Source organism: Camelus dromedarius, chromosome 1 (genome assembly GCF_036321535.1).
Source record: "Camelus dromedarius isolate mCamDro1 chromosome 1, mCamDro1.pat, whole genome shotgun sequence".
Lineage (NCBI taxonomy): Eukaryota > Metazoa > Chordata > Mammalia > Artiodactyla > Camelidae > Camelus > Camelus dromedarius.
The window spans coordinates 14,184,979-14,197,546 of NC_087436.1; the positions used below are offsets into that span (position 1 = coordinate 14,184,979).

At 44.7% G+C, this 12,568-nt stretch overlaps 1 protein-coding gene across 2 annotated transcripts in view; it reads right to left on the reverse strand.

Annotated features, from left to right (window-relative positions):
• Positions 1-12,568, reverse strand: part of FHDC1 (FH2 domain containing 1) — a 39,287-nt gene that overhangs the window by 7,338 nt on the left and 19,381 nt on the right. For both annotated transcript variants that reach the window (XM_064489409.1, XM_064489374.1), the window contains exons 5-10: positions 9,479-9,564; positions 9,291-9,391; positions 6,848-6,918; positions 6,639-6,746; positions 4,776-4,846; positions 2,630-2,747 (exon numbers count right to left, since the gene is read on the reverse strand). In XM_064489409.1, the coding sequence (XP_064345479.1) occupies positions 2,630-2,747; positions 4,776-4,846; positions 6,639-6,746; positions 6,848-6,918; positions 9,291-9,391; positions 9,479-9,564 (555 nt within the window). The remainder of the gene's footprint in view (positions 1-2,629; positions 2,748-4,775; positions 4,847-6,638; positions 6,747-6,847; positions 6,919-9,290; positions 9,392-9,478; positions 9,565-12,568) is intronic.

Here is a 12,568-nt window from a genome sequence, read left to right on the forward strand (position 1 = left end):
AAGCCACGGGCTGGAGGAGTCTCAGCCCTGTAGAGACAGTCTTTGGGGTCACACTGAAGTCTCGGGATGCTTTCTTTACACTGGATAACGGGCTTATATGAAGAAAGAATGTATGGAGTATGTGCCCCTACGAAATCACATGATGATAATTTTTAAAAGGCTTATATTTGAGAAACTTCTCTTTGGGTGGGGGATGTGCCTGGGCCACAGTGAAGCTGCAGGCGGCCCACCCTGGCCGAGAGGAGCGGCTGCGGGAACCCACCACAGAGCTACAGAGAAATTCCGAGAAACCGCGTCCCCTCCCACCCACTCCACACACTATCCCCCTTAAAAGCCCCTTTCTTACACCAAACACATTTGAGAGGTAGCAGGAAACCAAAACTATTTGGGAAATCAAATACCAAAGAAAGTAACCATCTGAGTCAGAGGCCCAAGGCAGCGTTTGCGTTCACGCTGTGTTTTTCTTTATGGAGAGAAGGGCATTAACTACAGGATAAATCTCTGCCTGTCATTCCTGCTCGGGGGGAAAGGTGGATCCCAGCCAAGAACAGCTCAACTGCAGAAAAACAGGACTTTGACAAGAATCTTCATGGGAGCTCGCTCCACCTCTGTGTCTCATCGCTGGACGCCGTGGGGACAGAGACGGTGCCCACATGTGCGCTTTGCAGTCACCTGAGGACTTGGGAAAGGGAAATATTCTGAATAGGGTCTGAAAAAGACCACTGCACCCGGAGTTATTTGCCCGGAGTTAGTTTCTGAACCCTTCTTTCACGATTAGGGCCACAGGCGAAGAAGCCCAAAGCTACAGTGGCAAAGCCTGAATCACAGATCGCTAGTTGTGGCAGCAGATTCAACTTTCCCTCTCACACCTGTCTGCCCCAGACTGAAGTTCCAAACCAATTCACTTGGTTCTTCTCCCCAAAGGGACAAAATACCGAAACAGGGCTGTAAAATGTGTTCCTGTCATTGTTCCGCTGGGAAACCCACGGCAGTTACCCACGGCTTGGAGCACGAAGGCTTCCCCCTGGTATTCACAGCCCTTCAGGGCCTGACCCTACGGGGGGGTAGGGTAAGGTGGAGGGGGTGGGTAGAGCTCAGTGGTAGCGTGTGTGCTTAGCATGCATGACGTCAGTTCCTAGTACCTCCTAGCACCCTAGGTTCAATTCCGAGGACCTCCACTAAAAAAAAATAATATAAAAAAAAGAAGTCTAACTTACCTTAAAAAATTGTATCTTCCCTATTTAAAAAGAAAGCGAATTCCAAAGAGAAAACTAAATAGCTGTGTGGAGCATTTTACTTTCATGACAAAAATGACTACCAGCAAGACGAGCTGAGAGTGAAAACAAGATTGTCTGTGAAGAGCGGTCTAGGGGTGTGGCTAAGACAGAGCTGCTTTGCATCATGAGCCTTTCTGTACGACTGTTGAGCGTAAGGTACTAACATTTCATATAAGAACTGGAAAATGAGACACTCAGAATCCGCCTCTTGCCGTAGGATGAGCCTTCCTGATTTTCTGGATTTGCTCCATTTGTCTCAAGGTGCTTACTTACTGCTGAGTGTTTTCCTAGATCCTGTTAGGTGTTTCTGTAATGGCATTTGATTTGTGTCCCTTTGAGGAAAAAAAAAGAAAAATCTGTGCACTTTTAAGGGAAAGTGAGAGGCTGGCAATATTTGAAAGAAAATACAGAACTCGTGTTTAACAAGAAAAATAAACTCCCAGCAGAGCCAAACAAAATCAAAGTTCGCTGAAGGGACCTGAAGCTCACGGTATTTGATGAGGCTTCATTACAAGGCAGCGAGGACAGGCTTAGGTTTTGGACCGGCCTTCTGAGCACCGTCCCTTCCTGCCACCGAGGGCGCCTGGCCTCATGAGTTCCAGCTCACCAGTCTCAAAGCACTGGCAGGTAACGGCACACCATTTCACTGAAGACTGGAAGCACGAAAAGGTGCCACTTTTTTTTTTTTAAACAAGGAAGATAAAAGATATATGTCAGGCTCTGTGACTAGTGAGTCATAATGAGCTGTCACAAACACGTCCACGCTGCTGGGTTTGTTGATGTTATTGGGAATAGCTCCTGACACGCCCTGCGGGGCTGATGCACTTTGGGTGGTGACAGGCCCCAGCTCTCGCGTGTCCTCCTGCTCTCGCTCTAAAACATGCCACAACGTAGCTTGTGTCTTCAGCAAAACGGGGGAAGGAACAACCACCCAAGTACTCAGGTGTCTTTCAGGATTTCGATGGAACTTCGTTCTGGTGTCCAAAAGTTTGACTGGGAGCCAGGAACTCCTAAACTGGGCTTGAGAACCAAAACCCGAGTGGCCAGGAGTAAGCTGCCAAGTGTATGCACCATCCGTGATACCAGTTCGCTACCAGCGCCATCAGGCAGACAGAGCAGTGATAAAGAGAGACCCAGGTCCTAACCAAAGCCTCGGGGATAGACCATATTCAACATCCTGCCAAAAACTGATCCAGCAAAGAATGGGCACTGAAATATCAAGCTCCTTTTACTGACCGAGGGGGAAACTACGCCTGGGAGCTTGCTGCTCCCACGAACACACCCCTGCGAGCAGAACCAGCCTCGGCCAGGCTGCTGGAGATCACAGGGATGGCCCTGACACACACACACACCTGGAGGAATTCTTCCATCTGCTGACAAAGCTCCCCGTCTGGCTGGATGTTGTCCTTGAGAGATCGCGTCCTGACAAAGAGCGAGTGCAGCTCCGCCTCGGTGTTATCCAGAGATAATCTGCAAGAAGAAAGGGGAGAGTGCGCAGCTGGCACAGGGTGGCCATGTGTCCTGCAAGTACATCAAAGGAGACCCGAAAAACAGGAGAGAGCTCCTGCAGTGACGTTTACCCACTTCTGTGTTTAGAGCCTCTTCCTATGTTTTTTCAAGAGGCGATTCCTTCCTTAAGACCCACGCTGGTCCATAGAAGGCAGGCTGTAATTTTGGTCTTGCTGGTGAGATAACTAAAAGCAGGGGACCTGTAAAGCTTGTCATAAACTAGGTCTGAACACCTGTGTGCCATCAGCACTGAAGTCCGGCAGCACTCGGACGCTGATGCTTTCCTCGGGCCACTAAACGCAAACGCAAAAGCTCTAACTCACGAAAGCAAGGCAGCGCGTGCTGATAACCGTGACATCAACACGGAGACATGGCTCAGACAACCAGAGTCAGTGCGCTGTGTCTTAGAGAGAACTGACACACAGCTCCCAATTCTTCTGAGAAACGGTAGGACTGACGGCCAGGCTTTTGTTACATACGTCAAGCCAAGATTAATAGGGCATGAATGATTTTCTGTCGCCTGGTAAAGCGAAGAGGTGAAACCTAAGTCCAGGTGGCATTCAATTAGCAAATTCATAAGTCAAGATGCTTTCACGCTTCCATTGTTGATTCTAACTTTTCTTTATGCAGTAAAGTCTTCCACCTTCACTGGTCACTGGCATCCATCTATGATCTCTTTATACCTCTTTTCCTTTCAAACAAATAAACTTCACTAAAGAAGTTTTTTGCTAAGACAAAATCTAGCTAAAGTGACCTGTCTAACTCTGATCAGAAATGGAAAGTGTTATTTCTGTGTCCATAGCTTAGAAACATTTCCATCCTACAAAGAGGAAAATATATTCCCACACGTTTCTTCTAGTAATGCAAAACCAACACGGTTTACATCTTATAAGAGGCTCATTCTTTCGGGGGCGAACGGGTAATCTGTAAATATGAACTATGAACTGTTCATACCTTTGCACTGATAACCTCACTTTGGGAAAGACATGTTTTCTGTGGTTAGATGTTTACAGTCAGTAACACTGAGACACTGGCTGATGACGGGGCTTGGCTCGAAAAGCTACAGTCCATGTGTTTATGCATATGGTTCACAGCTGGCCCTACTGGATAGAGTCCCTCAGATAACGAGTGGATGACATGAGCTGGGCTGATACGTGACGTGGGCGCTGGAGCCAGCTCACGGGAGGTGGCTGTGGGTGTGGGTATCTCTCCCCAGCTCCTCATCAGTAATGCCACGTCACGTGGGAGCTTGAGATCAGCCATGGCAACGGTATTTACGCCACGGAAATCAACAGCTGCTGTGAATCAGGACTTTTTGCTTTGAAAAGCTAGTTACTGAACATTTACCACTGATGCCTGGATATTAAGAACACAGAACTCAAAACAGCACATATACACAGATTATAGCTACATCAAAATACACATTTATATTAGGATAAGCAAATTAAAGTGATGTAAATAGAGCTTTATGTTTGGGAGATGCTTTCTCTGCAAAGTTGAGTGACTAACTTAAACCAAAATCCTCCCACAGCCCTTGGTATGGTTCCAACTTCTTTTAATGCTATAGAAAATAAACGAACCATGTTCTCTTTGAAAGGCATCAGTGATGTATGGCCCTGAAGTCTGACTGATAGACACCAACTCCCAAGGTAACAGGCTGTGTTCTTTGAGCTCTATCTTTGGGTGTGGCAGTATTTGAAGTTCTTAATCCATATATATATTTTTTTCAGGGATGATATTTATTAGAATAGACTACAATAGGGTTTTTTAGATTAAAAATAAAGATTAATTTTTCAAAACTCCCAAACTCCAAAGGTGCATACACACCTCTGTAAGCAACTGAAAGGAAGGTCTGAGAGTTCAACAAGACAACACTTTTTAAAGTTCAAACTTGAGTCCAGAAGTTGTAAAATATTCATCAGTTTTCAGAAGAAGGCAGTTTAAAAAACAAACAAACAAAACCCTTGATTTCACAATTCTCTTGCTTACCTAGCAGCCTCCTGAACGTGATACAATTTTTTAGAAAAGTTTAGAAGAACAGCATCTTTCTTTTGGGCTTCCTGGAACAAAAACAGAATTTTCTCTCACTATGTGGGGATAGAACTGGAATTTCATCCACTATTACAGATAATAAAATTTCCTCAGGGCTTAAAGGAACCATGAAATCACTGTTCCCATGCTTACGCTTGATACATTCAAAGCAATTCCTGGAGGCATGGACTCTTATTCTCATATTCTTAGTAAGATTTACCAGATTTACCTGAACTCTTCTACTCTGAAGAAACACTGAGCAACTGATCCTGACATGAAATACTATTCATGTGCAAGAAAACTCAGTGGAAGGAGGTGGGGCTCAGCAGGGCCCTGGGTTCCTAAGAGAAACCAATATATCCTGCTTAGACACCACCCATACCTACGAGTACGCTCTCCTGTGACCAAGATCCCTTCAGCTGTTAAACCAGTTTGCAAAGTGAGTTTAATCAGAAGGTACACAGGCCACAGAGGTGCTGGAATTCTTCGCTGGTTCAGAGGGTGCAAGGAAGGCAGGTATGAAGGGAGCAATTACGAACTTGGGAAACCTCCCCACACAGGCAGAGACCAAGTTACACAGAGCACTGTGATGCAGGGACCTAAAGGGGCAGCTGGGAGGTGGTGCAGGCCATGCGCAGTGAGCAACACATTTTCTGGTTTTAACATCCTGAAAACTAACTCTTAAACTTGCACTGAGTTCAATGTGCCCTCTGTTTTCTGAAGAATCCAGTGATAACAGTGTGGATTATTTATGGAGTGCTTACTAGATTCTGAACACTGAGCTAATGAGCACTTTATGGATTTATCTCCCTCCGCCCTCTTAATTACCTAGTTTTGAGGTCTCACTAGCCCTCATCATTAGATGGAGAAATTGAGGATCTTAAGGATTAAGTAACGTGTCTGAGGAAGTACAGCCTGTAAAGGACAAGTCAAAATCTCCCTGTTCTGATCCATTCTGAAGCTCACACCTGAAACACGCAGGCAACACGACTTTCTTCCCAGGTTAAGTTCTGGCTACGTGATCGCTGTCAAAACAGCCAGGAGATTCAGGGAAGGGAAAAACAAATCAGCACGACTCTCTATGTGAGACAATTTAACAAGAGAGAGAGAACTGTCCTCGGCTGATCTTTCACTTTGTCACTAGTTATTTTGGTGTCACGCAGACCCAGTCAAAGGTGGAAGTGATGAACCCAAACCCATGTGAACAGCAGGGCACCCTAACCCACAGTTCACAGAGGCAAGAGTGGAAGTGAGCCTCTCCTGGCCCTGACTCCGTCACCCTTTACATATAACTGGTCAGAAATCTACCCAGTTCAACACCAGGGATGTGTCAACCTTTGGGCTCTATGCTCCATCCCGGTGGCCATTACTCTGAAAAAAATACTTAATCTCACCCAGCAATTTGCACCAACTTCCACCAGGAGGTAGCCCTGTTGTTCTCTCCCCACTCTTAGCCGTCCTCCACGTTGCCTCATTTTCCTAGAAGCAAAAACCCACCTGGTCCTGCCACGATGCTATATACAAACTTCTGTTGGCTCCCCACTGCTAAAGCATGAAATCCAAATTCCCCAGCTTTAGGATTTGAATCCTTCATAACCTGGCTTCACCAACCACTCTGCCTCCCTTCCCTGAGCCCCCGCTCCATGCCCCTCCAGGCCTGTAACGCCAGGGGCAGCTCAGCTCAGGAATCTGCGAATAGAAACCTTCCTACTGATGCCCTTCCCTGACTCTGTCTGATGCCGCCTTCCCCCTGCGAAAGCCCTCACTGCCTCCAGGGGATCTCACATCTGTTCTCTCTCTGTACGACTCCCTTCCACATACCTGCGCGACAAAGTGCAGGAGATTCATCCCGGGTTTGTTTGCTTTTGTGTCTGCCAATTTGAGCAAAGAAGACAGTTTAAATCCTACCGCATTGCCAGCGTACCCTCCCTGAAGAAGACAAATCGGAAGAAAAAAAATAGGCATATACCTTTAGACAGACAAATAGAGTTGGAAATTCAACATTTTTCAACGCTTTGAACTTTACTTACTGCATTCATGATGTTTCCTGCCTGCAGCACCAAGTGTAAGATCGAATGTAGCTCTTCACATGACAGCAGCTCTGTCAGAAAGAACACACCACCTCAGAGAAGCCTTCAGCTTAAACACACAAAAGACAGTGACCACACCCAAATTCTAGTGTGTCTGACACTAGCTCTGACCCTAAACTGTGTAAGAGATTGACACAAAGTAGCATATTCTATAGTATACCTAGCGTACCCCTGGCTACTGGCTGAGGCATGCCCTAGCGTTTAATGGGGAATCAAATACGTGTGACACTTAAGAATCACAAAGTACTCTGATAACGAAAATTTTCAAGTAGTGGCAACTACAAAAGCCTTATGAAAAGCAGCACACTGTGTTAACAGGAATAATTTCTCAGCAGTTATTTTTTAATTTTTTCCTTTATATCCTTTGAGGCTTTATTTATGAACTATGAAAATGAATAGTGAGAGACATTTTGCTTAGCCAATGAGCTATGAGGAGATAAAAAATTAACAGGCTGGGGGTGGGGGGAGGGTATAGTTCAAGTTGTAGAGCGCATTCTTAGCAGGCATGAGGTCCTGGGTTCAATCCCCAGTACTTCCTCTAATAAATAAGTAAGTAAGCCTAATTACCTCCCCCACCAAAAACAAAACAAAACAAACAAACAAAAAAAACAAAAAAAAACCAAACACAAAAACAAAAAACAAAAAACAGGCTGGGATGACATGTAAATAACTTGCAAAACCCCAACCCTTAGAGGCAGGTACCCAGAGACTCTTTCCATTTTATTCAAAACTGCATTTCATTTGGATTGACCTAAAGGTTTAAAAAGGAACTTATTATTGTCATATATTGGTAAACTAGTTCTTTAAACAAAAAATCTTTTGTACATACTCCTATGCAAATAAACAATACTGAAAATTGTTAATATATTTGAAAAGCTAAAAAAATTTTTTTAATTATTAAAATTACAGTATATACAGATAATAAAATGTCCCCTATGGTATTTTTAAGTTAATATTCTCCATTAAGTCTGGTATTACTTTAAAAAAATTATACTTGGATCACTGCTGATAGGTGCTATCTAAGAAGGCCAGGTTTTGAAGGGTAACCAGATAAGAAATGTTTCCACCATGCCCACAAATTTGTATTGCTCAGTATGAAAACATATTCTTCCACCTTTATTTGAACAGGAGAAACAGTCCTTTCAAAGCTGTTGCTTCAGGCTTGGTATAGGAAGAAATTTATAAAGGCCTCTACACTGAAAGAAGAAAATGTTTCTTAATTCTTGGTCTCTTAAAGAAAATATGATGAGCTGAAGAAAAAAATACTTAATTTCAACACAGGTCAGAGCAACTCAACAGGAAAACCAAATAGGAATAAACATTCTACCACAATGACAGAAAATGACAAAGAAGAAATCAGGCCGGTGATTCCAACTGATGAATGCTAAAAATCTGAGGGTCAGGGAGTGCCAGAGACTCTGCCTCGGAGACAGAAGGAGGTGAAGGCACTGGGCGGGCATTCTCAGTGCCACGGACGCCAGAACGCAAGGTCCCAGCGCACACCATGAGACACTGGGCAGGCTGAGCAGTCCACCCAAGGGGGCAAGCAGAAATTTGGCCAGTTGTTCAAAGAACCGGAAATGGCGGACTCGCCCCTCTCAAATGTTAACTAGTCCACCAGATATTAGAGTCTGGAGGGGCAGCGGTGGGAGAAGACACCACTGGACAGAAACATCAGGAACCCCGCGCAGAAGAGTCACTGAGGTGCCCGGGGAGAAGTCAAGGGGGAATGAGATCGGCTTTCCCTAAAGCAGGGTCCCAGCCACCAACAGAGGCCAGAGCAGGGGCAGAGACATGCAGCTGGCCCAGGGGCCCTGTCTGGAGCATGCACCTCCATGCACACACACCACACACACAACTACAGACACATCACACACCAGACACACACCAGACACACACACAGAAAGCTAATCCAGGAGAGGAACAAGAGCGAGCTCCAGCAAGGTTTACTCCTAAGCTTCAGTTGAAAGAAACCTTTTATGGGAAGATAATATGCTAATTAATTGATTGATTGGTCAATTAATTAAACTAATTAATCAGGGGAGGAGGAAGCAAACGGATATAAACCTTAAATGCTATCCCTGGTAATATCTCATTTCCCTTTATATCAGAAACAGAACTTTCCATATCTAATTTTTCAACTGAATAATTTTTTAAAAAATAAATTGCTTGCGGGAAGGGTCTAGCTCAGTGGTAGAGCATGTGCTTAGCATACATGAGGTCCTGGGTTCAATCCCCAGTACCTCCGTTGAAAAACAAACAAATAAATAAACCTAACTACTTCCCCCAAAAATAAAAAAATAAAAATTAATTTTAAAAAAGAAAAAAATAAACTGCCCCTAAAATAAAAACAAATCACATGACGCATCATATATTTACTGACCTTGTATAGCAGTTCTAAGAATAGTTATATCTGTGTATAGAGTGGAACAGGAAGGTAAAAATTCTTTCTTTAGCACCATGGCTTCAATTCGAAGTGAATAGCTGAAAAATAAAAAGTAAAATTGTCGAATTTGATGTCACCAATTTAAAAACCTTATTCTGCAAAGAACAGTAATCAATGATCCTTACTTTGGCACCTGAATTAAGCAGTGCAGAAAGGAGTCTGCCAGGGACAGCTTGGCGACGTCGCCACTAAATGCTTTTAGTTTCTTGATCTAAAAGACAGAGGGAAAGAGGGTCAAGTGAAAAAGGACAAATAATTAAAATGTAACAGAACTCTAAACTTCATCTTCGAATTCCTTTAAGAAAATAAGGATTTCAGTGCTAAGTTCAAGTTGATATGAGAGTGGACCTAAGAAAAGACGGAAAAGGGAATCATTACATCCACTACTTTGTTTTTTAAAAGAAAAAAAAAAAAACTAAACAAGCAAGTTAGGGAGAGGAGAGCTGTGTCACTTATGTGGGGATAAAACAATCGCAAACAAGCCAGAGAGCTGGAGCCACTGGACTCCTCGGGGCAGGCACTAACGGCAGGCTGAAAAAGGGTCGGTTCTAAGGATGGAAATTTTTTCTGAGTTACAATCTGGAAGGGAGATTCCTGTTTGGAAAAAGAAGCAACTGGACAGTCACTACAGCAAAGTCTGAGTCATAAATGAACAATCTTATTATTTGGAGTATTTTGGATACGAGACTTAGACAGGGGTGGATGCTGGGCTGTCTAACAGAGACCTTAATTCTCTGAGGTCAAGTCCCGCTTCCCATGCAGCAGCTTTACAGGAAGGGGCCACTTGTGCTGAGGTGAGGACACAGCGGCTCTCCAGCAGGAAGATAAAAAGGAAAACCGCTTAAATAATTCAAAGATCAATGTCAAGATTTTCCCCTAAGAAAAAAATCAGGGAATAAAACACCGTGTACAATAGGCTCCCACACCTACAAATTCAGAAAAGAGGTGTCTGCTATGCCCCGACCCTCCACGTACCCTCTGCAAACCCAGGAACAAGGGGGGAGGGTATAGCTCAAGTGGGAGAGCGCATACTTAGCATGCATGAGGTCCTGGATTCAATCCCCAGTGCCTCTTCTAAAAATAAAGAAGTAAATAAACCCAATTACCTCCCTCCCCCACCAAAAAAAAAAGCCTAAATAAATAAATCACTCTTCAAACACAGGAACAAGACGAGCCAGGTGTCTACACAAGCTGTTGGAGCACAGTTATGATCATTTGCTTCTGCAGCTCCTTTTTATTTCCCAAATTTTCCCCAGTGAATAGGTACTACTATTGTAAAAAAATGACACTAAAGTTCTTAAACTCACAAATATTCTTTCAGCTGTAGTAAAGGGAAAGAAAAGAGTTCTGACATAGGAATCTAGCCAAACAGCCAGCAGGTAGGGATGGAGGCAAAGAGAAAGTTCTCAAACTGCATCAGAGAGCAAGATGTGACTTCCCCACACAGAAGCTGGGACCAACCTGATGGCAAAAACACATCTCCTGTTCACTGTAGTACAGTCTTCCAACAAAAACCCTGTATGGTAAGCAGCATCTTCAGACTACCCGCGTAAAGCTGACAGCCTACCCTCACACTTACATTTTCTGTTATTTTTAATAAAGCTTTCTCTCTCCCATGCCCTGGATTATGTTAGGTGCCCTTACAAATAACATGATTTTTAAACCTCTTGAAAAATAGGAGATAACAGTGCAAAAACAAGGAGGACGGGGTATTTGCAAAGATCCACAAACTGACATATCTGCATCGGTTATCTGAAAATACCGCCATGTGAGCGTGCAGACGCACAGCCTGGTAGTAAGTCTGGGCCTTACGATGACATTTCCCCCCACGTCAGCAGAAAACAGCCATTTATAGAAATGCACTATTTCCTCTCCCTGTAGGGCCCCGAAGTGAATTTTCTGGTTTCAGCCTTACTACATTTAAGGGCAGATGGAACTTCTGGATTAGCTAAACCCAAATCAGTGCCTAGTTGCTGGACTGAGAAAGCCACAGAATGAAGTCTGATCCTTTCTGAACCAGAGTTGAACGATTCACCATATATGGGCAGGGGGAGAGAAGGGCTGTGCCTTGCAGAAGACCACATATGTAGCACGGGCAGGACTTCTGAGAACCGCGGCACGGTTTCCTGTCTGAAGCGTAACAACAGGTCATGTTAAGTACACTTGGTAGATATTTCTATTAAACATGTGCTGAACTGTAAATGAACAATGATTAATCGCCTTCACTTATATAAAGAGTGAAAAATGTTTATGGAGTTCAAGAGGACGGTGATACTAAAGATAGTCTGTGACTTCAATGCCGTGTATACGGTTCTTAATTCCATTTCAAAATGAGATTTATGTTCATTAAGAGGGATTACTGTGCCTTCACAGTGAGGGAGGTAAAAAAGAGAGGTGGACAAACCCTGTAATTATTATGCATTCTCATCATCATCAAAAAGCATTTATCAAACGATGTCAGGCATCATTTTCTTGGCTGGGCCAGCCGACTCTCATTACAACCTGGCTGTGCCCGGTTTCTGTCCTAACAGCAAATGGCACGCTTCTTAAGACTCACACATTCCAAAGGGCAGGCCTCCGTCATGCAGTCTAATTCCACTCACATGGCCTTGAAACAGCAGGCATTCCCGCCGACAGACCCAGCCAAGAGGAGACTCTGGGGCTTCCTCCTCTCCCAGGAACAGGGCAGACAAGGAAGGGAAGAGTGAGGTGAGAGACATGCCAGAGGAGGCAACGCAACCTGCTTCCAGAGAACAGAAGTTCCACCTTCCAGCCCTGTGTCCCCAACAGACACTGAGCCTGCGACAGTGGACCAGCGCCAATGGAGGGAAGGGCTCCTTCCCACGACCGCCTGCTCCCTGTCAAGCCCCCTCTCCGGCCCTGGTGCTTTGATTTCTGGGTTCACCTTCTCCCTCTGCGAGTTTGAAGCAAGATGAACAAAGACACCACATAAAAGCTTTGTGGTGAAGGGCAGAGAAATCCTGAAAACAATTTCCCATGGGGTGAGCCTGCCAGCTGAGCCAGCAGGAGAGAAAGGACCATTTCCAATCGTAATTCCAGCGTGCTGATGAGATGACGCTGCAATCCTGAGTGACACTCTCCTCGCCAGTGCGCTGTGCACGTGGGAGGGGATGCGGGGCGGGGAGGCCACGGGGGCGGGGCTCTGAGAACCCTTGGCCTTCCTTCCTTGAAGGGAGCAGTGGACTGCAGCCCAA